At 44.6% G+C, this 24,039-nt stretch overlaps 2 protein-coding genes across 2 annotated transcripts in view; both read left to right on the forward strand.

Annotated features, from left to right (window-relative positions):
- LOC115376978 (uncharacterized) overlaps positions 1 to 24,039 on the forward strand; it is an 81,260-nt gene that overhangs the window by 11,265 nt on the left and 45,956 nt on the right. The window contains exons 2-4 of the mRNA XM_030076829.1: positions 21,320 to 21,513; positions 22,923 to 23,079; positions 23,190 to 23,340. Coding sequence (XP_029932689.1) covers positions 21,320 to 21,513; positions 22,923 to 23,079; positions 23,190 to 23,340 — 502 coding nt within the window. The remainder of the gene's footprint in view (positions 1 to 21,319; positions 21,514 to 22,922; positions 23,080 to 23,189; positions 23,341 to 24,039) is intronic.
- LOC115376622 (uncharacterized) lies at positions 7,105 to 18,818 on the forward strand. The gene is made up of 12 exons (XM_030076331.1): positions 7,105 to 7,781; positions 7,897 to 8,000; positions 8,087 to 8,359; positions 8,502 to 8,595; positions 8,716 to 8,783; positions 8,898 to 9,116; positions 9,233 to 9,367; positions 9,790 to 9,852; positions 9,976 to 10,044; positions 10,157 to 10,246; positions 10,339 to 10,407; positions 10,516 to 18,818. The coding sequence occupies exons 1-12, from the start codon at positions 7,679 to 7,681 to the stop codon at positions 18,538 to 18,540; spliced, it is 9,312 nt and encodes a 3,103-aa protein (XP_029932191.1). The 5' UTR covers positions 7,105 to 7,678; the 3' UTR covers positions 18,541 to 18,818.

Raw genomic sequence — 24,039 nt, forward strand, 5'->3', positions numbered from 1 at the left:
TTTTGAATTATGGCAGTTTTAGTTTGACTGTTTTCTCTGCTCCCGCAGACGGTTTATAATGGGTGTGTATTGCGGAACTGTCCGTTGCCTAGAGTGAGTCACATGACCGGGCAGAGTGCAGAGGAGAGGACACCAGGGTCCAAAATGGTCGAAAAGTCTTGACAGGGGCCACGAACTTGTTCCAATTTAAAAATTAATTTCATATTTTTGTAGGAATTTTCGTCCTCTTTCGTGTGGCATAATTTTCTAAGCCGTGCGACGTTTACTTTGGACGCCAGGGGCCTCATTAGCGCCAAGTGTGCGCCACTTCACGCCAAACTCCATGGAAAAAACGACGCCCTCGAAGTCGGCGTTGCCGACTTCGAGGGCTTATCATTTCAAAACTAAGGCCGGAATGACGAAATCCTTCAGACGTTTTGTTAACCACGGTATCCTCTTTCATCTATTAGCTTTTTGAGCCGCCGCGATTTACCGCCTCGGAGGAGTTAAATTTTGTTCAACGCGCAATTTCGGGGCCCGACTTTTACTTTGAAAGGCAAATTGCGGACTTCCTGTTGGTTTTAGGTCGGGGGGGGCGAGCGCGTGAAATCTCGGCCTTGATGAGACCTACGTTTCGGCGCTGGTTTGGTCTTTCTATCACGTTCCTGTGGGCCGCAGCGGCCGCCTTTGTGTGCCTTTTTGTGCCTAGGTGGCGCTAGCGAGCCCATTTTTGCACTTCGGGGGTCCGAGTTGCCATTTTATCGAATTTTTCGCCAGACCTGGGGTGCGTGCCAAATTTGGTGAGTTTTTGAGCATGTTTAGGGGGTCAAATTAAGGCCGAACGACACGATATAATAATAATAATAAAAAAAAAAAAACGATACAAAAACAATAGGCCCTCTCTACGATGTAGGGCGAGGGCCTAATTAAAGCTGCAAGCAGCGTTGGTCGGCCCTCGCACCGGTGCCGGTCCGCCACGATGTTTGTGCAGACAATTTATCCATTTTTCCCATTTGTAAGGGTATTTTTCGGTGCTTTCAGTTGGAAAGAGTTTTGGGCTTTTATTTTGAAAAGCCCAGGATGTCCTAGTGTGTGAGTGACATGAGTACTGCGCTAATACATGAGCAGCTGTGTCATGATCAGACCAAAATGCAGGCAGACAGAGAAATCCTCATTCAATCCAATGGAGAAATCGATCAAACCCACACCCGTTTGAGGTAACGCCGCTTGGACATCGTTTGAGTTACAGACTTTATTCAAGGTTTAAACGAGGCACAAGACTTGGCTCTATAAATCTTGTATTTACATGATTTTGCTATCTTGTACCGTTTTTGAATTATGGCAGTTTTAGTTTGACTGTTTTCTCTGCTCCCGCTGACGGTTTATAATGGGTGTGTATTGCGGAACTGTCCGTTACCTAGAGTGAGTCACATGACCGGGCAGAGTGCAGAGGAGAGGACACCAGGGTCCAAAATGGTCGAAAAGTCTTCACAGCGGCCACAAACTTCTTCCAATTTAAAAATTAATTTCATATTTTTGTAGGAATTTTCGTCCTCTTTCGTGTGGCGTAATTTTCGAAGCCGTGCGACGTTTACTTTAGACGCCAGGGGCCTCATTAACGCCAAGTGTGCGCCTACTCACGCCAAACTCCATGGAAAAAACGACGCCCTCGAAGTCGGCGTTGCCGACTTCGAGGGCTTATAATTTAAAAACTAAACGAGTAATGACGAAGTCTTTAGCAACTTTTGTTCAGCACTGTATCCTCTTTCATCTATTAGCTTTTTGAGCCGCCACGATTTACGGCCTCAGAGGAGATAAATTTTGTTCAACGCGCAATTTCGGGGCCCGACTTTTACTTTGAAAGGCAAATTGCGGACTTCCTGTTGATTTTAGGTCGGGGGGGCGAGCGCGTGAAATCTCGGCCTTGATGAGACCTACGTTTCGGCGCTGGTTTGGTCTTTCTATCACGTTCCTGTGGGCCGCAGCGGCCGCCTTCGTGTGCCTTTTTGTGCCTAGGTGGCGCTAGCGAGCCCATTTTTGCACTTTGGGGGTCCGAGTTGCCATTTTATCGAATTTTTCGCCAGACCGGAGGTGCGTGCCGAATTTGGTGACTTTTTGAGCATGTTTAGGGGGTCAAATTAAGCCTCAAAAAGACGTACCGATAATAAGAATAATAATAAAAAACGATACAATAACAATAGGCCCTCTCTCCGATGGAGGGCGAGGGCCTAATTAAAGCTGCAAGCAGCGTTGGACGGGCCCTCGCCCCCCCGTGCACGTCGGGGACGGCGCGCGTGTCGAAGCGCAGACAATTCGTCCGTGTGTTCCAGTTTTAAGGGTATTTTTCGGTGCTTTTATTGTGAAAGAGTTTTGGGCTTTTATTTTGAAAGGCCGCAGAAGTCCTAGTGTGTGACCGACAGGACTACTGGCAGCTGCTGCATGATCACACCAAAATGCAGGCACACACACTCACTTACTCACTCAGTCACTCACACAAACACACACACACACACACACACACACACACACACACACACACACGCACGTGCGCACACACACACACACACACACACACACACACACACACACACACACACACACGACGCCAACAAAAACCCACTGGTAGTACATTCGCTGCTGGTGCCCCTCTGGCCACTAGCAGCGCCCCTCCAGCAGATGGCGCCCTTAGCATGTCCTAGTGTGTGACTGACTTGAGTACTGGCAGCTGCTGCATGATCACACCAAAATGCAGGCAGACAGAGAAATCCTCATTCAATCTAATGGAGAAATCCAGAAAACCCACCCGTTTGAGGTGTCACAGCTCGGTCACCGTTTGAGTTACAGACTTGTTTCAAAGTTTAAACGAGTCACGAGACTCAGATCTATAAATCTCCCATTTACATGATTTTGCTATCTTTTACCGTTTTTGAATTATGGCAGTTTTAGTTTGAGAGTGTTTTCTGCTCCCTCTGAGCTCTTACAATGGGTGTGTATTGCGCATTCCTGAGGCAGCTAGAGTGAGTCACATGTCCAGGCAGAGTGCAGAGCAGAGCACACCAGAGTCAAAAACGTTTGAAAACTCTTCACAGCTCCCACAAACTTGGTCCAATCCACATCAAAACTACATATTTTTGTAGGAATTTTTGTCCTCTTTCCATCTGCATAGTTTTCAAAGCCGTCAGACTTTTACTTTAGACTCCAGGGGCTTAATTAGTGCCAAAAGTCAGTCTCTTCCCACCAAAGTCCATGGAAAAAACCGAAGTGTTGGTTTTGGCCACTCCGACTTTGAGGGCTTATAAAATCCAAACGAATCGAGTAATGACGGAGTTTTTAGCAACTTTTGTTCAGCACTGTGTCCTCTGTCATCTGTTAAATTTTCAAGCCGCTGACACTTACGGCCTGGGAGGAGATAGATTTTGTTCAAAGCGGAATTTTGGGCGAGAACGTGATGTTCAAACGCAAATTGCGGACTTCCTGTTGATTTTAGGTGGGGGGTGTCAGCGCGTGAATTGTAGGGCTTGATGAGACCTACATTTCGGCAGTGGTTTGGTCTTTCTAGCGCATTCCTGTGGGCCACAGCGGCTGTCTTTGTGTGCCTAGGTGGCGCTACGGAGTCCATTTCTGCACTTAGGGGGTCCGTTTGTCCATTTTATCAAATTTTTCGCCAGACCTGGCCTGCATGCCGAATTTGGTGAGTTTTGGAGCATGTTTAGGGGGTCAAATTAAGGCCGAATGACACGTAAGAATAATAATAAAAAACGAAGCAATTACAATAGGGCTTCGCGCTGTTCCAGCGCTCGGGCCCTAAAAAACGAAGCAAAAACAATAGGGCTTCGCGCTGTTCCAGCGCTCGGGCCCTAAAAACGAAGGAAATACAATAGGGCTTCGCACTGTTCCAGTGCTCGGGCCCTAATTAGCCCGATTCATGAGCCACACAGAGCACAGGTAAGCTTTACACACCCTGTATGAGTAATTAGGGCCCGAGCGCTGAACAGCGCGAAGCCCTATTGTTATTGTAGTGTTTTTTTTTTTTTCTTCTTTTTCTTTTTCCTATTATTCCGTGTCATTAGGCCTTAATTTGACCCCCTAAACATGCTCCAAAAGTCACCAAATTCGGCACGCAGGCCAGGTCTGGCGAAAAATTTGATAAAATGGACAAAAAGACCCCCAAGGTGCAAAAATGGGCTCGGTAGCGCCACCTAGGCACACAAAGGCAGCCCCTGGGGCCCACAGGAATGTGATAGAAACACCAAACCAACGCCGAAATGTAGGTCTCATCAAGCCCTACAATTCACGCGCTGACACCCCCGACCTAAAACCGACAGGAAGTCCGCAATTTGCGTTGAAAAGTCACGTTCTCGCCCAAAATGCCGCCTTTGAACAAAATCCAACTCCTCCCAGGGCGTAAATGCCAGCGGCTTGAAATTTTAACAGATGACAGAGGACACAGTGCTTAACAAAAGTTCTGAAGGATTTCGTCATTACTCGTTTAGTTTGGATGTGATAACACCTCCAAGTCGGAGGGGCCAGAACCAAAATCTCATTTTTTCCCATGGAGTTTGGTGTGAAGAGGCTGACATCCGGCACTAATTAGGCCCCTGCAGTCTAAAGTAAAAGTCTGATGGCTTTGAAAACTATGCAGATGGAAAGAGGACAAAAATTCCTACAAAAATATATAGTTTTGATGTGGATTGGACCAAGTTTGTGGGAGCTGTGAAGAGTTTTCAAACATTTTGGACTCTGGTGTGCTCTGCTCTGCACTCTGCCTGGACATGTGACTCACTCTAGCTGCCTCAGGAATGCGCAATACACACCCATTGTAAGAGCTCAGAGGGAGCAGAAAACACTCTCAAACTAAAACTGCCATAACTCCAAAACGGTAAAAGATAGCAAAATCATGTAAATGGGAGATTTATAGATGCGAGTCTCGTGACTCGTTTAAGCTTTGAATCAAGTCTGTCACTTAAACGGTGACCGAGCTGTGACACCTCAAAAAGGGGTGGGTTTGCTGGATTTCTCCATTGGATTGAATGAGGATTTCTGTCTGCCTGCATTTTAGTGTGATCATGCGCGCGCGCGCACGCACGTTTTTTTCCACAGCGTTTAAAAGGCCCCTGCGTCTGTGTGCGCCCCACCCACTTCTTCTCACAGACCTCAGAGGTAAGACCTGTTTTCATCTCTGTTAGCTTAACGTTAGCCTATTGTGTTTACTCTGTGCTAATATGAGGATATGGTTGATGATAACACAGGTAAAACACGACATTAAAATGTTATATTTCAGAGAGTGATTATGTACTTTGCATTGTGCTGTTTTGCTGGCTTTTGGTGAGTTTTGATGGAGGGGCAGCCTAGCTTTACATGCAAAGCTAACCTGTGTTTAATAATCTCACCTCCTAAGATACAAGTGGTTGACTTGAAACGTTTATTATGAAGTGTTACCGTCGGCGTTAGATGAATTTTAAAGTTTATTTATGGCATTTGGTCGATTAGATTAGCGTGCTACGTTAGCGCTAGCTAGCGCTAGCTAGCCGTTCTCCGGTAGGCCCGAGGCCTGTTGTATCGTCTTTATGCTGTTTGCTGGTTTTTGATGGAGGGGCGGCCTAGCTTTACATGCAAAGCTAACCTGTATTCGATAATCTCAACTCTTAAGATACATGTGGTTGACTTGAAACATTTATTATGAAGCATTACCGTCAACGTGAGATGAATTTTAAAGTTTATTGATGACGTTTGGTCGATTAGATTAGCGCGCTAAGCTAGCGCTAGCTAGCCGTTCCTCCGGTAGGCCCGAGGCCTGTTGTATCGTCTTTATGCTGTTTGCTGGTTTTTGATGGAGGGGCGGCCTAGCTTTACATGCAAAGCTAACCTGTATTCGATAATCTCAACTCTTAAGATACATGTGGTTGACTTGAAACATTTATTATGAAGCATTACCGTCGGCGTGAGATGAATTTTAAAGTTTATTGATGGCATTTGGTTAATTAGATTAGCGCGCTAAGCTAGCGCTAGCGCTAGCTAGCGGGTTAGCTAGCTATAGTCACAGCTTTGCTAGTGTGTGGTTCAGCCATATTTTCAGATGAAAACTTTCTCTTGCTGTGTGAACAAGGAAAATTATTGGACTTGATGAGGAAAACTGGCATGTGTGTGTTTTTTTTGATTGTTTTATATCAGGTTTTATTTGCATGGAACTAAGCTCATGATGTATGTAGTTGAGTGTGTGTGGCTTCTGTGTGTATTCAAAGAGCAGGTGTTGCTGTATCAGGCAAAGCTGTCCTAGTGTTTGGTTTGAGAGGAAAACGTATTCTTGGTGTGTGAAAAAGGAAAATTATTGGACTTGATGACAAGTAGTTGCAGGTGTGTGTGCTTTTTTTGTAGTTTGATATCACGTTTTATTTGCATGGAACTGAGTTTGTGATATGTACTTGAGCTGAGTGTGTGTGGCTTTGTGACAGAGCTATATCTGCTCTTTATACGCCACTCATAGCTTTGCTAATGTGTGGTTCAACCACATTTTCAGATGAAAACTTTCTCTTGCTGTGTGAAAAAGGAAAATTATTGGACTTGATGATGAAAACTGGCATGTGTGTGTCTTTTTGTAGTTTGATATCAGGTTTATTTGCATGGAACTAAGCTTATGATGTATGTAGTTGCGTGTGTGTGGCTTCTGTGTGTATTCAAAGAGCAGGGTAGCTGTGATATGCAAAGCTGTGCTAGTGGTTGGTTCTATATTGTTGTAAAAGAAAACATTTTCCTTGTGTGAAAAAGGGAAAATATTTTATTTAATTTTGATAATTAATTGTAATAGTTGCATTTTTTTTCCCCGTGCGGACGTGTGTGTCGTTTCCTGTGTGCAGGAACCATAATTTGAGCTGTATTTAGTTGGGTGTCTCTGTGTCCACCAGTATACCACTTAGCAGCTGTGAGATGTTGTCAGCCACGGTCTATGTAATGAGGAAGCAAATAATGTAATAAGGATGCCAGTTTGCTGGTTAATCACAGTTTTGAGAGGAAAAGGTTTTCTTTGTTAAGATGTATCTCTGTTTTGAGCAGCACAGTTGTGGTGGTGGCCATTTTCTTTCTGTTACTTTCTGAGCACAATAATATGGATGCTAGTTTGTCTTAACCGTGTTGTAGAGAGAGAGACTGTTTAAAATTAAAGCCTAAAATGTGCTACAGTTAAGTGTATTCAGAATGTTTTGTGTAAAGTTCTGTTCACTTAAATGTTTTCTATTAGACAAGTAATGTTGTTTAAATCAAACAATGTGTCATTTAATTTACAGATTCATATCTGTTGGCTGTGAGATCTGGTGTTCTCCTGCTTTGGCTTCTGTCAAGAGCGAGTGACCTGCGGTTTACCAGCGAGCTTCCTGCACCTACATCTGTGATCCTCTGATCCAGAACAACTTACCACAGACACATTTATTCCATTTAAAAAAAAAAACACACACAGAACTAATTGTTAATCAACACACATACTTTTACTCCTTCAACACACAGACAGACACACTCACACTCACACACACACACATACACACACAACTGATTTCCCACTGCCAAGGTAAGTTGAAACATTTGTGTATTTGAAGGCTGACCTTGTCTGGGAAAGCATTGTTTGTGAGTATGATTGGGACAGATTCACATGGATTTTTAAAGTTTCTTTGAACTTTGAAGAAAATTAAATTTTGTTTTTCATTTTTAGATGCCCCGTGCCAAGTCCCACCGGCGGGCCCAGGCCCTGAAGCGGAGGATGGCGCAGCCGCAGCCGTGGACCCCCCAGCCGCCTGTCCCCGAGTTCGTTGCTCGTAAGTATCAAACAGTTTGTTTATTTTTTTAATGTTTAACTGACGCAGTTTGAATGTAATGAAAAGATGTATGAATTTTGTCTCATCATCCTTAACTTTGTTGTCAACCACACAGGGCGCGGTACCGGTTACCGCCATCGTGTGCGGAGATGGCCAACTTCGGAGCTGACCCAGCGGAGCTTCAAGTTGGTCACTCCAGCCCAGCAGCCGGACCAGAAGGTATTAGTCTTTTCAGAAACACAGTGCTGGTTGTAAGAAGTCACGGTTCGTGTCTGTGTTCTAAAGCCGTGTCTCTGTCGTTGCAGATGGTGTTCGTCGTGGGAGCCTCCCACCTGCGGCCCATGGTGGATGGGATCGTCGCCATGCCAGAGGGACCTGTCTCCTTTGCTTTTCTCTCTGTTCCAGGTGCGCATGCAGCAGAGCTGAGGACGGAGGTGTCCCACGCCACTCTCCCGTGGACCCCGGACGTGGTGTGCGTGATGGCCCCCAGCAACAACCTGACAGCCAGCAGGAACATCGGAGAGGCGTCGCTGGACTTCGGTGCTCTCCTGGCTACAGTCTGCAGCCGCTGGGCGAAGGTGTGTTTAATTTGCAGTTGTTGCTGGCAGTATTTGTTTTGTCCTGTGCTGTCACAGTTAGAGGCTGTGTAAGCGTGTGTTTTCACATGAGCTTATTTTAGAAACCTAAATGTGATTCTAAATGTTTTTTATGTGTGTGTAGGTGTTTGTGCTGGATTTCCCTCCACGCCTGAACATCGAGCCTGGCCTGCAGGAGCTGTTTCGCCAGGAGTTCCGCCGTGTCGCAGCACGCATGGGTACATCTTAGTTTTGATCATCTGCCCGATTATAACTGACGTATCGTGAAATTAACCTCATATGTTTTACATGAGTGTAATTAATACCGGAATGTATGATGTTTCTCACTTTTGCGGCAGGTCTCCCGTACGTGTCTGTGGCAGAGCACCTCCCCTTGGATCGTTTGGAGCTGTGGAGCCGTGACAGTGTAAGTACAGCATACTTTGTTGTTGTGACATGACACGTAGAGGATTTGAAGGTTGCCATTTTCAATACACAACTTGGCTGCAATGTGTTTGATGTGCGTTTGACTGTTTTCCAGGTGCACCTCAGCGACAGCGATGGAACGCCGATCCTGGTCCAGGCCCTGTGGGATGCCGCGGTCCGCCAGCTGGCTCCTCCTCCTCCTCCTCCTCCCTCGGTGCCCCCCCGGACATCGCCTCGTGCCAGGGTCTCCCCCGTGCTGGTTGTGACAGGACACAGCCCCGCACCCCGTCACCGCGACCCACTGGAGTGGACCGTAGTCGGACAGGAGGGCAAGGTAATGTGTTTCTCTGAGTCATTTGTACATGTGTGCATTTTTTCTGGTTATGTATTCATTTCTGTGGTTTTAGAAAAAAAGGTGACTAATTTTTTTTTGTTGTTGTGGTTTTTAAGGTTCGAGCATCTCCGGTGCAAGAGTCTGTCCTCCCATCCAACCCCGTGTGGTTCAGCGGCGACATCCTGGAGGCCATGGAGACGGTTTGCCCTTCTTCAGATGACGACGACACTGCCATTCCACCGGCTGGCCAGGTAAACTGCCTGAAAATTATATCAATGAAGCAACCCTCACCTGCCGATGAGATTATTGCTTTCTCTGAGCTAATTAATGATCAGTCTTGTTCTTCAGATAACTAGTGGTTCCCTGTGTGAGTGTGTGTGAATTGTTGATGTGAGTTTTTCCGAGTGCGTGCTCTGTCTTTTATTGAGCCAGGTCATCATGGTGTTGGTGGTTGTGTGGCTCAGGTCCCAGGCTGCTCCAGTACATCTGGCTCCCCTCGGCATCCTCATTCTTCATTCGCCAACTGTTTTTACATTTTTTCCTTTATTGTATACATAGATCTTTGTTGTTTTGGTTTCTGTGCTTACAACATCCATTGCATGTCTGTCTGTCCTGGATAAAATTGAATTGAACTGAAGACAGCATTTAACAAGGTTTGCTTTCCTTTTTTTAGACTTCCCGTGTGAGGCGTTCTCCAAGAGGTGTTGCCACAAGACGCAGAGGAGGAAAGCGGCAGGTTGGTATCATGTTTAGTATGTGAACTGTGGATTTTTTTTTCTCATATTTTTATACCACATGCAGAAACCAAATGAATGAGTGCATTAATGAAATGAGTCTTGTCACCCCCTTCCTATTTTAGCTGTTGGCAACACCTTCACCTGCCCGTGTGACCGTGTCCACCTCCAGGCCCAGACCAGCGGTGCAGCAGGTTTGTCTTTGTTTATATATAAATTATGTGAGTTATCATTATGTGAGGTAGCAGGGAAATGGTTCTCCTGTTTTCTTATTCAATAAAACCTTGTTTTTGATTTTTGTGTTAGGTGGAGGCGACAGCCCAGGAGTCTGCCAGTGCGGTGCCAGGGGTGGTCATCCGTCATGAGGTCGCCGCAGCGTGCCCCGTCGTCCCAGAGGTGCCGTAGAAGAATTTTGATAACACGTGCAGTACCTGAATGAATGAGTGCATTATTTAAATGAGTATTTTGTCATCCCCTTTCTTTTTTAGGTGCCGGCAACACCTTCACCTGCCCGTGTGACCGTGTCTGCCTCTGGGCCCACACCAGCGGTGCAGCAGGTTTGTCTTTGTTCAAATATAATATGCGAGTTATCATTGAGAGGTAGCAGGGAAATGGTTCTCCTGTTTTCTTATGTAGTAAAACCTTGTTATTGATTTTTGTGTCAGGTGGAGGCGACAGCCCAGGAGTCTGCCAGCGCACTGCCGGTGGTGGTCGTCGGTCGGGAGGAGGTGGTTGCAGCGGGCCCTGCTGTCCCAGAGGAGCGACAGAAGATCAGCAAAGCTAAGGCTGTTTTTGTTCCTTCTGTTTGTGTTCATGATGTTCAGTCAGAGTCTAACGCTACTGCTGTGGCAACAGAGGCTAGCGGAGATAGCAGCAGGATTAGGCTAGCGAAGGTCGTGCGCGGATCGTTTCATCAGGGCGATGCGCGGTTTGTGTATGGGGGAGTCCAGTGTATGGCTATAGCTTTGGTCAGCTTAGCCAAACACACGGTGAGGAGCGCGTTCTCGTGGGACAGGCTGGATCTGGATCGCGTGTTGGTTGAAGGTGATGAGTTGTACACGAGTTTGCGTGACCTCAACATCTTCAGCCATGTGTCTAATCTGCTGTCTGTGCCAGATTTGCCACAGCAGTTGGAATTAGACGGACAGCTGTTAAGGTTCAGTTTTTGTGACACGGTGTTAGGCGAAGTAGGCGTGACCGAAGGTGAATACATCGATTTCGGTGTATTCATCAGCTTGCGAAATGGACTGGAGAGGATATTCAGTCAGTACAGCACATGTCTTCTGACACTGTGTGGAAACACCACTGCCATCGTGCGTGAGGATGGACGGTTCGCTGTGGTCGACAGTCACTCACGCAGTCACACTGGCTTGTTACACCACAACGGTACAAGCGTGGTTCTGCATTTCACGTGTCTTGACGACCTGCACCACTACATCTGTCGTTTGGCTGACAGTCTCCGTTCAAGGGAGAAGCTCTTTGAGCTGTGTGGTGTCACGGTCAGCACGGGTGCAAGTCCAGCACGGTCTGGTGTGTCTGTTGAGAGTCTCATTACTGGGATGAGCGCTGCTCCAGCACCAGAGTCTAGTGTGCTCACTGAGGCTGGGAGAAAAGGTGTGTTTTCTGCAGGCAGTTGTGTGTCTGAGTGTGGTGTCAGCATTGCCGCAAGTCCGGCACTGTCTGGCATTTCTGTTATGACTTTCTCCAGCGAGGTGAGCAGCGGTTCAGCGGCAGAACCAACGGTGATCGATGGCAGAAAGCGTGTTATTTCTTCCGGCACTTGTGCGTCTAAGAAATTCAAGAGCTTTGATGCTACTGAGGTCAATCTGGATGTAGAGTTTGTTAGCGAGGTGAGAAAGGAAGAGCTGGTTTTCCGTCCCCTTGGCGTAGATGTCTGTCGAGTGTTGTGTAGTAAGTTAAATGTTGACTGTGTAAAAGTTGGTAATCCTGTGTCCACAGAGGTGGGGTTGTTGGGTGTTCCTTGTAGAAAAGAAAGGATTGTGGCCGATGGGAACTGCTTCTTCAGAGCCATCTCTCAGGCTGTGAGTGGTTCAGAGAAGCACCATCGTAGGATTAGGCTAGCTGTGTGTAAAGAGTTAGAAAAGAATGCAGATAGATATCAGAGTCTTTTGAGGAGTGAGTACTCCTCTGTGTTAGAGTACATTCAGCAGTCCAGGATGACACGTGTCTGCAGTTGGGCCACAGAGGTGGAGATCCAGGCGACAGCGGATTGGTTAGGCGTTAGTGTGTTTACTTTCCATCAGGGACGTTGGGTGAAGTATAGCTGTAGTACTAAGCATTTGTCAGCGGAGTGTGTATACTTAGAGAATGTCATGGGACAGCATTATGAGAATGTTGTTTGTGTGTGTAAGCCTGGACTGCAGAGTTGTTATAGTTACTGTAAGGTTAGGGAAGTGTCAGGTTATAGCATTAGGTCTAGAAGGATGGATGTTGTGGTTGTAGCTAGTGACAACACAGCGGCTGGGCGTAGTAGTGATGTAGTAGGTTCTGTGGTAGGTGTAAAGGATTGTGATGAGGTTGTGGAAGGTGCTAGTGAGGTAGTGTCAGGTAGAAAGTCTCTGTCCAAGTATCTAAGGCGGAAACAAAGGACGCAAGACAAGTTGAATATGTTGCTTAGGGAGAAACGTCAGTTAAGGATTAGAAAGATATATCAAGAGAATGTGGTGTTCAGGGAGAAGGCTAAGTTGTGGAGTGTAGGAAATTATTGTAAGAATTTAGCCCACAGAGAGAGGGTTAAAGAGATGGGTGTTTGTAAATACAGAGAAAGCACTGAGCATAGGGAGACAGTTAAGGCCAGGAGTTTGGGCAGATATAGGGACAGCATGAAGTACAGGGAGAGAGTTAAGGCCAGGAGTTTGGGCAAATACAGGGACAGCATTGAGCACAGGGAGAGAGTTAAGGCCAGGAGTTTGGGCAAATACAGGGACAGCATTGAGCACAGGGAGAGAGTTAAGGCCAGGAGTTTGGGCGAATACAGGGACAGCATTGAGCACAGGGAGAGAGTTAAGGCCAGGAGTTTGGGCAAATACAGGGACAGCATTGAGCACAGGGAGAGAGTTAAGGCCAGGAGTTTGGGCAAATACAGGGACAGCATTGAGCACAGGGAGAGAGTTAAGGCCAGGAGTTTGGGCAAATATAGGGACAGTATTGAGCACAGGGAGAGAGTTATAGAAAGGAATAAGAGTAGGATTAAGAGCAAGTATCATGATAGTGTAGAGTATAAGCAGAAAGTTATTTCTGGTGTGAGGTTAAGCAGGAAGCAGAAGGTGGAGAAGGCAGAAGATTTTGCTTTTGTTATGGATCACTTTTTGGCCAAGGTCAGAGATGGACCAGATTTTGTGTGCTGTGTTTGTTATAGGTTGTTGTTTAGATTTCAGGTGGTCAGTTGTGATAGGGAAGTTTATAGGCGAAGTTCAGCAACAGCTGCTATTGCAGATAAGTGTATAGGTGAGCGTTATTTGCATAGATGTAATGAGGAGTGTGTTGTGCCGTGTTCCTTGGTGTCATCGCGTGGTCAGCTGTGGATTTGTTTCACGTGCCACGGTAAGCTTAGTACAGGTGAGATGCCGGCTGAATGCTGGGTTAACAACTTGGAGCTTGATCCCATTCCATGTGAACTGGGATGTCTGAATAGTTTAGAGCAGCATTTGATAGCTTTGCATATTCCGTTTATGAAAATGTTGGCACTGCCTAAAGGTGGGCAGAATGGAGTACATGGACCAGTGACATGTGTTCCAGCCAACATTGTTCAGACAACGAATGTGTTGCCGCGTTCCAGTATGGAGGGGTCTCTGCTTCAGGTTAAGCTGAAGCGGAAACTCACGTATAAAGGGTATTACGAGTACCAGTTTGTGGATACGTTGCGTGTAAGACAGGCGCTAGAATATTTGAAGAGGACAAATGTGCATTATAGGGGTATTGAGTTTAATGAGGACTGGGTAAACGAGTTTGTTAGGGAGGAAGATAGGGAGACGGAAGAGGCCGAGTCAGGCAGTGAGGATGAGGGTAGGTCACGGCAGGTTACGGTTCAGAGTGAAATGTGTGAGCTAGCGGAATCAGCAGACATAGGACAGGATGAACTGTTACATGACAGACAACAGCACTGCATGTTTCAGGACACTTGTCTTATGCCTGTTGATATTGGTCAGGAAGCTTTAGATCAGTATTTTAAGGATATTTTGAACATTGCGCCTGCAGAAGGGAATAGTCCGGTAAGAATGCTTTCTGACCACACGAATGAGGCAAAGTGTTTCCCTGTGTTGTTCCCTGCGGGTGATAAGACCTTCCATGACGGACGGTCTCATCACTTGACGTTGTCGCGTTATCTTAATAACCGGATTATGCATGCTGACGGTCGTTTTGCGCGGAACGTCGAGTACATATTTTTTGCGCAGTACATGTCAGAGTTGGACAGGGTTGTGTCCAGTGTTTCTATCGCTTTGCGTAAGGGCAAAGGAGGTCAGAGGCCTCAACGCATTACTGAGGACATGTTAACGGATGCGGACGCCTTGAAGCAGTTGTTGGCGTGTGATGACGGGTTTAGGTTTCTTAAACCCATTAGAGGAACTCCGGCCTTTTGGCAGTCTGTCCAGAAGGACGTGATGGCTTGCGTGCGTCAATTGGGTATTCCGACGTGGTTTTGTTCGTTTTCGTCTGCGGATATGCGCTGGCAGAATCTCCTGACCAGCATCCTGAAACAGGAAGGCAGATCGCAGACGGTAGAGGATTTGGAGTGGGCTGACAGGTGCGAGTTGCTGCGTCGTAATCCGGTCACCGCGGCGAGGATGTTTGACTACAGGTGGCATTGTTTTCTGAAAGAGGTTCTCATGTCTCCCTGTCAACCAATCGGCAAAATAATCGATTACTTTTATAGGGTAGAATATCAACAGAGAGGCTCACCACATGTACACTGTTTGTTTTGGATCGAGGGTGCTCCCCAAATTGATAGAAACACAGATGAGGAGGTGGTAAAATTTATTGACCGTTATGTTACATGTGAGCTACCCTCAGATGATGACACACTATTGGACATGGTGTCATCTGTTCAAACACATTCCAAACGACATTCAAAGTCGTGTAGAAAACACAAAACGACATGTCGTTTCAATTTCCCAAAACCTGTTTCTGCGCGGACATTCATTTGTAGAATGTTAGAATGCAAGTGCGATAAGAAAAAGACAGCAGAGACCGAACCTGGTTCAGAAAACAGGCCAGTCTGTAAGTGTTTTGAGGATAGAGATAAGATGCCAGAAAACATTGCGCAGGCTATTCTAACAGCTGTTAAGCTGGCTGTGGACAGTGATGTGCCTCCTGTTAGTGTAGAGGACTTGTTTTGTGCTTTAGGAATAAATCAGGAAATCTTCGAGTTGGCTTATAGGCGTTTAGAGAAGAGGCATAAGGTTGTGTATAGGAGAGGGGTGAACGAGGTTTGGGTCAATCAGTATAGTAAGCAGTTGTTGAAGTGCTGGAACGCTAACATGGACATTAGCTTTGTCACCGACGCCTACGCAGTAGTAATATACATACTATCGTATATTACGAAAGCAGAGAGAGAAATTGGCCTATTATTGACTAATGCCCAAAAAGAAGCCAAAACACAAGGGAATCTCTCTGCTAAAGAAGCCCTGCGGAAGCTGGGCAGTGTATATTTACACAACAGAGATGTTTGTGCGCAGGAGGCGGTGTACAGGCTAACGAACATGCACCTTAGGGAGTGTTCCAGGAAGGTTGTGTTTGTGCCGACAGGGAGCAAGATAGTTAGGATGAGTTTGCCCCTTAGTGTTTTGAGGCAGAAGGCGGCCTCCCGTGATCTTGGGGAGGATGAGATGTGGATGACAGGCATAGTGGATAGGTATAAGAATAGGCCTAACAGCGATGTGTTTGCAAACATGTGTATGGCCACCTTTGCATCTGAGTATCGTGTTCTCAGCAAAAATGAAAAGTCTAAGGACAGAATTCAATTGAACAATGATTTGGGATTCATTCTGAGGAGAACACGCACTCAGTTTGCAGTGGTGCGGTACATGCGTTTCAGTTTGGATAGAGAGGAAGAGGCACATTTTCAAAGCCTGCTGCAGTTGTTTCTTCCTTATAGAACTGACTCAGACCTCAAACCTGCAGGCTTTGAGCTGTTTGAGCAGTTCTATAACGATGGCCAGGTGACGTTTAGCGACGGGTCTGTGCATTCGGTTTGCGATGTCGTCGGCGAGAATAGGGCCAGGTTTGAGGTCAATTGTCCTCACCTTGAGTTAGCTCAGGAGATGGCTGCGCAGAACAACGGGGTAGATGAAGATGTTTGGGGTGAGCTGTGTCCTGAACAGGAAGCGGAACGCCTAGAAGGTTTAGAGGAGCAGAGGCAGCAGCGGGAAGCTGAGATAGCTGAGGAACAGTTAGTTGAAGCGATGGAGAATGTTCCAGATTTGATTGTTGGTGGCAGACAGGTAGCGCAGGTAGAGAGAAACAGGTCCACGTTGTCTAGAAGTGACGGTTTGGCGCTTATTAGGTCTCTGAATGAGACACAGCTGGCTGTTTTTTATAAAGTGAGACAGTGGTGTTTGCAGAAGGTGATGGGTAAAAACCCAGAGCCTCTGCGTGTATTTGTCACAGGTGGCGCAGGAACGGGGAAAAGTCATTTGATTAGGGCTATTGAGTATGAGGCAGGGAGGCTGCTGTCAACACTTTGTGATCAACCAGACGATATCTGTGTTTTGTTAACTGCTCCTACTGGCATAGCTGCATACAATTTGAATGCAGCAACAATTCATCACACATTGAGTATTGGCAAACAGGCTAGTTTACCTTACACCCCTCTGGGTGAAGATAAACTAAACTCTTTGCGAGCTAAATTGAGTCAGGTCCAAATTTTAATCATAGATGAAATCAGTATGGTTGATCACAACGTGTTGGCTTATGTGCATGGTAGATTGAGGCAGGTGAAGCAGACAGGCGACTTTTCCCCGTTCGGTAATGTTAGCGTGATAGCTGTCGGAGACTTCTATCAGTTGCCTCCCGTTAAAGGGAAGCCTCTGTATAGTAGTCCTGTTGGTGTGGACCTATGGTGCAATTTCAGCATCGTGGAGCTGAAAAAGATAGTTAGGCAGAAGGATAGTGTTTTTGCTGAGTTGCTTAATAGGTTAAGAGTGCGTTCCAGGGCCACCCCAATGTTAGATAGTGATGTTGAAATGCTGAAGATGCGCGAGACCGGCGAGGTGAGCTCAGCCTTGCATATCTTTGCGACGAATAGGCAAGTAAGTGAGCACAACCTAAATTATCTGTTTGACTGTTGTCCTGATTATGTCACCGTTGAAGCGCAAGACTTCGTGAATAACAGGACAACAGGGAATTTGGAACGGATGCCCGGGCATCACGGCGTTGCGGCGGACACTTCTTTACCGGAGACTCTGTGTTTAGCGAGGAACGCACGAGTGATGTTGTGTAAGAACGTGGATGTTGCGGACGGCCTGGTCAATGGAGCATGTGGCACGGTTACTCAGTTAGTTTTTGGAGAGGATTCCACGTTTCCTCTCACTGTGTATGTCAGATTTGATGATGTGAATATTGGTTCAGATAGGAGGAAAAACCGTGCACATGCAGCAGTAGAATGCCTGCAGTCTACTGCCATTGATCCAGAGACTGAAAGAGCCACTAAACGCGGCGGTGTGCGTCGTCAGTTTCCTCTGAGGTTAGCGTGGGCTTGCACTGTTCACAAAGTGCAAGGACTCACTGTGGACGAGGCCGTAGTGTCTTTGAAGAGGGTGTTTGCACCGGGGCAGGCATATGTAGCACTTAGTCGTGTTAGGGCCTTGTCTGGACTGATCATCAGGGATTTTACAGAGAAGGTAATTTACTGCAAGGACGCCATAAAGGAGGCCTTGGATAGCATGCCTCCATTTTTGATTGAGCAGCCAAAGCCTTCATTAAATGCACACAGTTTCTCTGTGTATTTAATGAATGTTCAAAATTTAAGTCGCCACTTGGTAGATTTGGTGTCTTGCACACAGCATTTACAGCTTACCTGTATTGCTGTGACAGAAACGTGGCTCACTGCACAGTCTTCATTAGACGGTGTCCAAATTGAAGGTTACACTTTCCACAGTCGTCCTCGTGGCTTGTGTTACAGCAGCAGTAACCCTAAATTGTTAGAGTTAAAGGACCTAGAACATGGTGGAGTTGGTTTGTATAGTGTAGACAATTTGGACTGTAACATTCTGCAGGTGCCCGATTTGAATCTGGAGTGTTTGGTGTGCCTGTACAACAAATTTAGCATATTGTTGACAGTAATTTATCGTCCACCATGTTATCAAATTTCTTTATTCAAACAAAATTTGGGGAAGTTACTTGATTGGTTACATCCAATCAGTAACACAATTGTAATAATGGGGGATTTCAATGACAACATTTTAAAAACATCATCAATTTCCAAATTTATGGGTGAAAAAGGTTTTAGTCAGCATGTGACACAAGAGACCACAGAGAAGGGGACACTAATTGACCATGTTTATGTTAAAACAACACGGTATGATGTGGACTGTGCAGTGATGCCCACGTATTTTAGTGATCATGAAGGTGTTTTGTGTAGTTTTAGTGTTAAAGATGATCAGGGGTTGGTTGTTGACTTTGAGGAGGTTGAGGGACTCTTCGAGTCAGACTTCGTCTTTGATGAGGATTAGGTTGGTTTGTTTGGCAAAGGAAGCAAACAATGAATTCACACTACAGGTGTGAATTCATTGTTTGATGAGTCAAACGGAGCTACATTGCAGTGTCCCGGTGCAAAGGTTAGTGTTGTTTTTGTGTGTTGGTGTAGTTCAGGTGTATCTGTAGCTTTTTAAGAGGAAACTGACTTGTAGTCTGTCTTGTTCATGGTGTGTACATTGGCTACCACTATGAATGTTGTCTTTTTATAAGTGTAGAGCCTGTCCCACTGTAATTGTATAGTTTCTGTTATTTATTGTACCTATTTATAGTATTTATATCGTGTATTTATTATTGGGTTTTTAGATTGTGTTATTTATTGTATTTATTTGTAGTATTTGTATTGTATTTATTATTGCGATTTTAGATAATGTATTTATTATATGGAATTGATTATCTTGAGATTTTAGAGTAAGCAAATCATGTGCTTCAGGTGGAATTAGAGAAGGTTTAGTTGTGGTGTGGTGTGTGTCACAGGTGTTAGGAAGTATGGATGTGTTAGTCTCTGTATGCCACGTGTTAGCTGTTGGTCTATGTTCAAATATTAAATGTATATCTATCCAATGATTAAATGTGTATCTGTTTAAAGTTTAAATGTATATAGTTCTGCATGTTTGAGTTCATGTCACCTTCATGTGTACTGTCTGTATGCAAGACATTCACTTCCAATACTGAAGTGTTCTGTCTGGCGTGCATGAACTCAGAGCAAATCTGTTGTGGCACAACAAGGCACAGACTCCTCATTCTGTATGCTTTAGCTGCCAAAACAGGACAGTTAATTTAAAAAATAATAAATTAAAAATTAAAAAATTAAAAATAAAAAAAAACAAAAAAAACATGTTTGCCTCAAAATGTTGTCTTTGTTTCTTCTGAGGGGAGCTTCCTGATTGAAGATGCTACTGTGGTGCAGCATCCCCAACCTCCCTACCCCCAAGTGATGGTGATGTGGCCTTGTACCAAGTGGGATCGTGGGACAGAGACATTACATGTGTTGTTTTGATCATTACATTCATTTTCAGAAACTGACATATTTTCAACGAAATTGGATTGAAAAATAAATTATATATTGTTAAGCACAAAATGTTGTCTGTAATATTTTATAAATGAAGGTGGTTTCTATATGGTGTGGAAAAACAACCTTCGGTAGTAAGTAATAATAGTAGTCCTGCTTTACTGTGTTACACAATATTTTATAACTACGTGAAGGGCTGTATGTATAAATTTTAATTGATAAACACAGTATATTAATGACATGGATGAAGACATGATTAGTAAACATGAGGAAATTATACAACATTGACTTTATTAAGAAGTAAGAGGTGACAAACAGAAACTTCTAATCTATAACTGTAGTATTCCCTCAGTGACATGTTACCCTTCCTGACGTTGATACCTTTCTGTAATTTCCTTCTGAATCTTTCGAAGGGACATCTGATTTATTAAGGACTTGTACTGGAAATGTGTGAATGTGATCTAACCCTGCAGCTCACTCAGTTGGGTTTGAAGAAATGATAATGAAAATAACTTGAAGCTTTTAAGATCACCTTTGAAGTGTTTTCATTTTGAAAATGTTGTACTTGACATTTGAGAGTCTGTAGCAGGGGTCACCAACCCAGTCTTCATGGGCCCCCTGTCCTGCAGGTTTTGGTTTCAGCTCTGCTCTTTCACACCTGATCCATTTAAGGGCTTCATGCTGATTGGTTGAGGCAGATCTACCTGAACAGGGCATCAAGGAAGATGCATGGGCCTTAATTGAGTCAGGTGTGCAAGAGCAGAGTTGAAACCAAAACCTGCGGGACAGGGTGCCCTTGAGGACCGAGTTGGTGACCCCTGCTCTGTAGCATGATCCATGAAGCCTGGTCAATGGTATGACATCTTCGGCCTTTCAAAATAAAAGCCCCCAACTCTTTCACAATAAAAGCACCAAAAATACCCTTAAAACTGGCACAAACGGACAACTTGTCTGCACTTCAACAAGCGCGCTCTCCCCGACGTGCAAAGGGGGGCGAGGGCCCGTCCAACGCTGCTTGCAGCTTTAATTAAAACTAAATCTAGAGAATATCGATGGTCCTTTGACCTTTGAACTTTTGCATTTAGGCCTATATGTATAATGAAATATATCTGCAATGTATCTATAGAATATGTCTATAAAATGGATGTATACTCATAATGTATAGTTTAAAGTTTATGGAAAACATTCTGTATAATTCAACAAGTATACACAGAATATGCATCCATACATAATTAAATAAAAAAAAAAAAATTGTATAAAAGTAAATGTGTGTGTGTGTATATATGAAGAGTTCATTTGCAAAAACAGATATCTCCATTTGAATTTATTAAACCTTTTCAAACTTTTTTGAATTTTATTACATTTTACTTTATATTTATTTCTATTTTTTATATGTTTATTTAGCCTGGCATAATGTTTATTATCCTAAATCATGCTTTGTGTGTGTGTGTATATATGTGTGTGTGTGTACTCCAAGCAGTATCAGTGAAAAAGGTGTATTGATTTTAAGGATGGCTTTTATCTGTTTTTGCAAATGAACTCTTCATATGTAAAATCTATATCTAAATGTTCAATATCACATAGCATAACTCACTATATCCTAATGCACTGAGGTAAGGTAGATCACCAGTTGTACATGTTTATTGCGTGTTATGAAAATGCAGCTAACGCTAGCTGGTGAAGTTTGGATCCGGCAGCCATTTTGGCTCAGCAGACGTCAGTTTCCTCTCCTGTGCTCAACGCAGGAAGTCCATCCCCAGGTGGATCGAGGTGAGCGCAGCAGAGAGCGGATCCTCTCCAGCGGGGCGATGCCGACCGAAGCAGCGGGCCGGAGGAGGCGCGTGGAGCGGGACAGGCGCAGGGAGGCCGGGCGGGGCGGGGCGTCCCGGCCCGGAGCCCCGGGCGGCTCAGCGGGGAGCTCCGAGGAGGAGACGGCCAGGTGAGGAGCTTCACTACACACCTCCAGTTAACACTCCTCCATTTAGTGTTTAACATCTCTGTTTACATGTTTACCATTGTGTTTTTTTGCTTCACATTTCATGTCTTCTCCCAATTTAACGGGGTTATAAAGTTATAAAGTGGCTACTCATTAAATAAACTTGGAATAAATCAAATCAAACTCATTAAGAGTGGAAAAAAAAAACAACACACCACAGATCAACTTCAGCTCTGTCATGGTTAGAAACTGGACCCACATGTGATGTCACAGCTGCACACATTTCACCAGCCAGGTTCCTTCTGTCAAAACCTTTTCATTTAAAGGCCATTTCCCTGTCATTTACCTGAGTCTTATTTTGTGTTTTATCCTATTGCTTATTATGTTTTTTTTTTTTTTTTTTTTTAATCTTATCTGACTTTTCATCGGACTTATGTGAGAATACCTATAATATTAAGGAGAAGTGGGAATTGGAATCTAATACTATAATAGAAAATGAACTTTGGGATAAACTTTCTAACAGCAGTCATAAAGGTATCAGCAGTCAGCAGTGGAAGGAATTTGACTGGAAACTCAAAATCAGATTTTTTCATACCCCTTTGGCTGTTTCAAATTTTGTTAAAGATCCCTCAGCTGCTTTATGCTGGAGACAATGCGGTAAAATAGGTGATCATACGCACATATTCTGGGATTGTCCGGTTATTTTTGAATACTGGAAAAATATTAAAGACGAAATTGAGAAAATTATGAAAAGAGAAATTCCCTCAAACGTGCTGTTTTATTTGCTTGGTGTTATACCGGTCGACCTTTTCACTGCTGACCAAAGATATATTTTGCATATTTTATTATTGGTTGCCAAAAAAAATGTAACAGCAAACTGGAAGAATGTTAAATCACCGACTGTGGCTGAATGGAAGCAGAGGTTGAGACAGGTGTATTTCATGGAAAAAATGACTGCCTCATTACAGTTGAAAATGGACCTTTTTGATCGGAGGTGGAGCATGGTCAGAAAATACCTATTAATGTGAACTATTTAGGTTGTTGAGGCTGTTCTTTAAGTAATGGAAATGGACCCTGACTCAATGTGAATTTGCCTTCTTTTCTATTTATTATCTTATCATTTATTCATTTAATTATTTAGTTGCCTATTATATATATATATATTTTAATTTACTTTTGTTTGTCTATTTGTTTATCCTGTTTGTGCTTTGTACTTTTTTTTTTTTTTTTTACGTCACTGATCTTGTCTCAGATACTGTTCAATGGATTAAAAAAAAAATCTAAATAAAAAGTTCTAAAAAAAAAAATAAAAAAAAATCTTATCTGACTTGTAATTAAAAGTTTTTTTGCTGAAAATATGCAACATTTGGCAAGTCGCTCAGACAGTAACATTTCTGTTTTTTTTCCTGCAGGATGACAAAAATCATCAGCAGCGCACAACAGAGGGAGGAGCAGCGAGGAGGAGGAGGAGAAGGAGGAGGAGGAAGGGAGGTGGTGGAGGAGTTGAGGTGGAGGGTGAACCAGCTGGAGAAAGACAAAGTGGAGCTGAACTCCGCCCACAACCAGGAGGTGAGACACGAGCCGACTGTGAGCCTCTGTACGCTCCACCTGGACACACCTGGAGACGCCTCTCTCTCTCTCTCTCTCTCTCTGTGTGTGTGTGTGTGTGTGTGTCCCAGATGTGCGGCGTGCTGGCCCAGCTGGCCCGGCTGCGCTCGGCCGTGGAGCGAGGCGAGGCCGAGCGGCAGACGGTGGAGCTGCAGCTCGCCGTGAGCCGGAGAGACGCCGCGAGGGCCGCCGAGCTGCGCCGAGACAACGAGGCGCTCAACGGTAACATCGCTGTTTCCACGGCAACCACGACGCCGCTCGACTCATTTCCATCAATAACATGATGATGTGGTTCTTCTCTGAGGAACCTTCCAGCACGTTCATTTTGTTCTCTCTTTGTTTTTATTCTTTTTTTTCAACACGTTTAAAGGCAGAATGAGCAAAAAATTCAAAGTTGGCCCCTCCTTCCTTACTAAGTTAACCACCGGCAGCCATTTTTTTCCTAGGATGGCGAGGGAATGAAATGACGGCACAAAATGTAAAACATTCCATCACCATTCTAGAAAAAAAAATAGTCATTTGCTCTTCCTCCCCCTCCTCCTCTTCCTCAGATTCACTCTTGTTTCGTCCGCTCTGCGTTTTTCATGTTTTCCTTTGATTTTCGGAGCGTCGCGCTGTGATTGGCTGGGAGCTCAGCAACACAACACTTCAAGTGGTTCAGGGATTTTTGTTTGTTTTTAGGAAAATCATACTCATTCTGACTTTCGAATGCCGTAGAAGAATTAAAAAGAAAAAAAAAAAGAGACTCGCTTAGACTCAAAAAACGTAATTTATAAGCAGCTTACGTCAGCGAGAACCGCGTGGACTCAACCATTAAATAATGTAACCTGGCAGCTGATCTCGGAGTTTGATTTCATTTTGATTCGTGAAACCATCTGGCCACCAAAAATGGGACGATTTAGGATTTAATCGTGAATCGCA

Source organism: Myripristis murdjan, chromosome 18 (genome assembly GCF_902150065.1).
Source record: "Myripristis murdjan chromosome 18, fMyrMur1.1, whole genome shotgun sequence".
NCBI classification, from domain to species: Eukaryota; Metazoa; Chordata; class Actinopteri; order Holocentriformes; family Holocentridae; genus Myripristis; species Myripristis murdjan.

Excerpts from the sequence above, each read along its gene's own strand:
- LOC115376622 (XM_030076331.1), top strand. The coding sequence starts at position 7,679 with ATGCCCCGTGCCAAGTCCCACCGGCGGGCCCAGGCCCTGAAGCGGAGG. Across the intron at positions 9,853-9,975 it reads GCAGAGGAGGAAAGCGGCAG|CTGTTGGCAACACCTTCACC; the intron begins GTTGGTATCATG and ends TTCCTATTTTAG. Across the intron at positions 10,247-10,338 it reads CGTGCCCCGTCGTCCCAGAG|GTGCCGGCAACACCTTCACC; the intron begins GTGCCGTAGAAG and ends TTTCTTTTTTAG.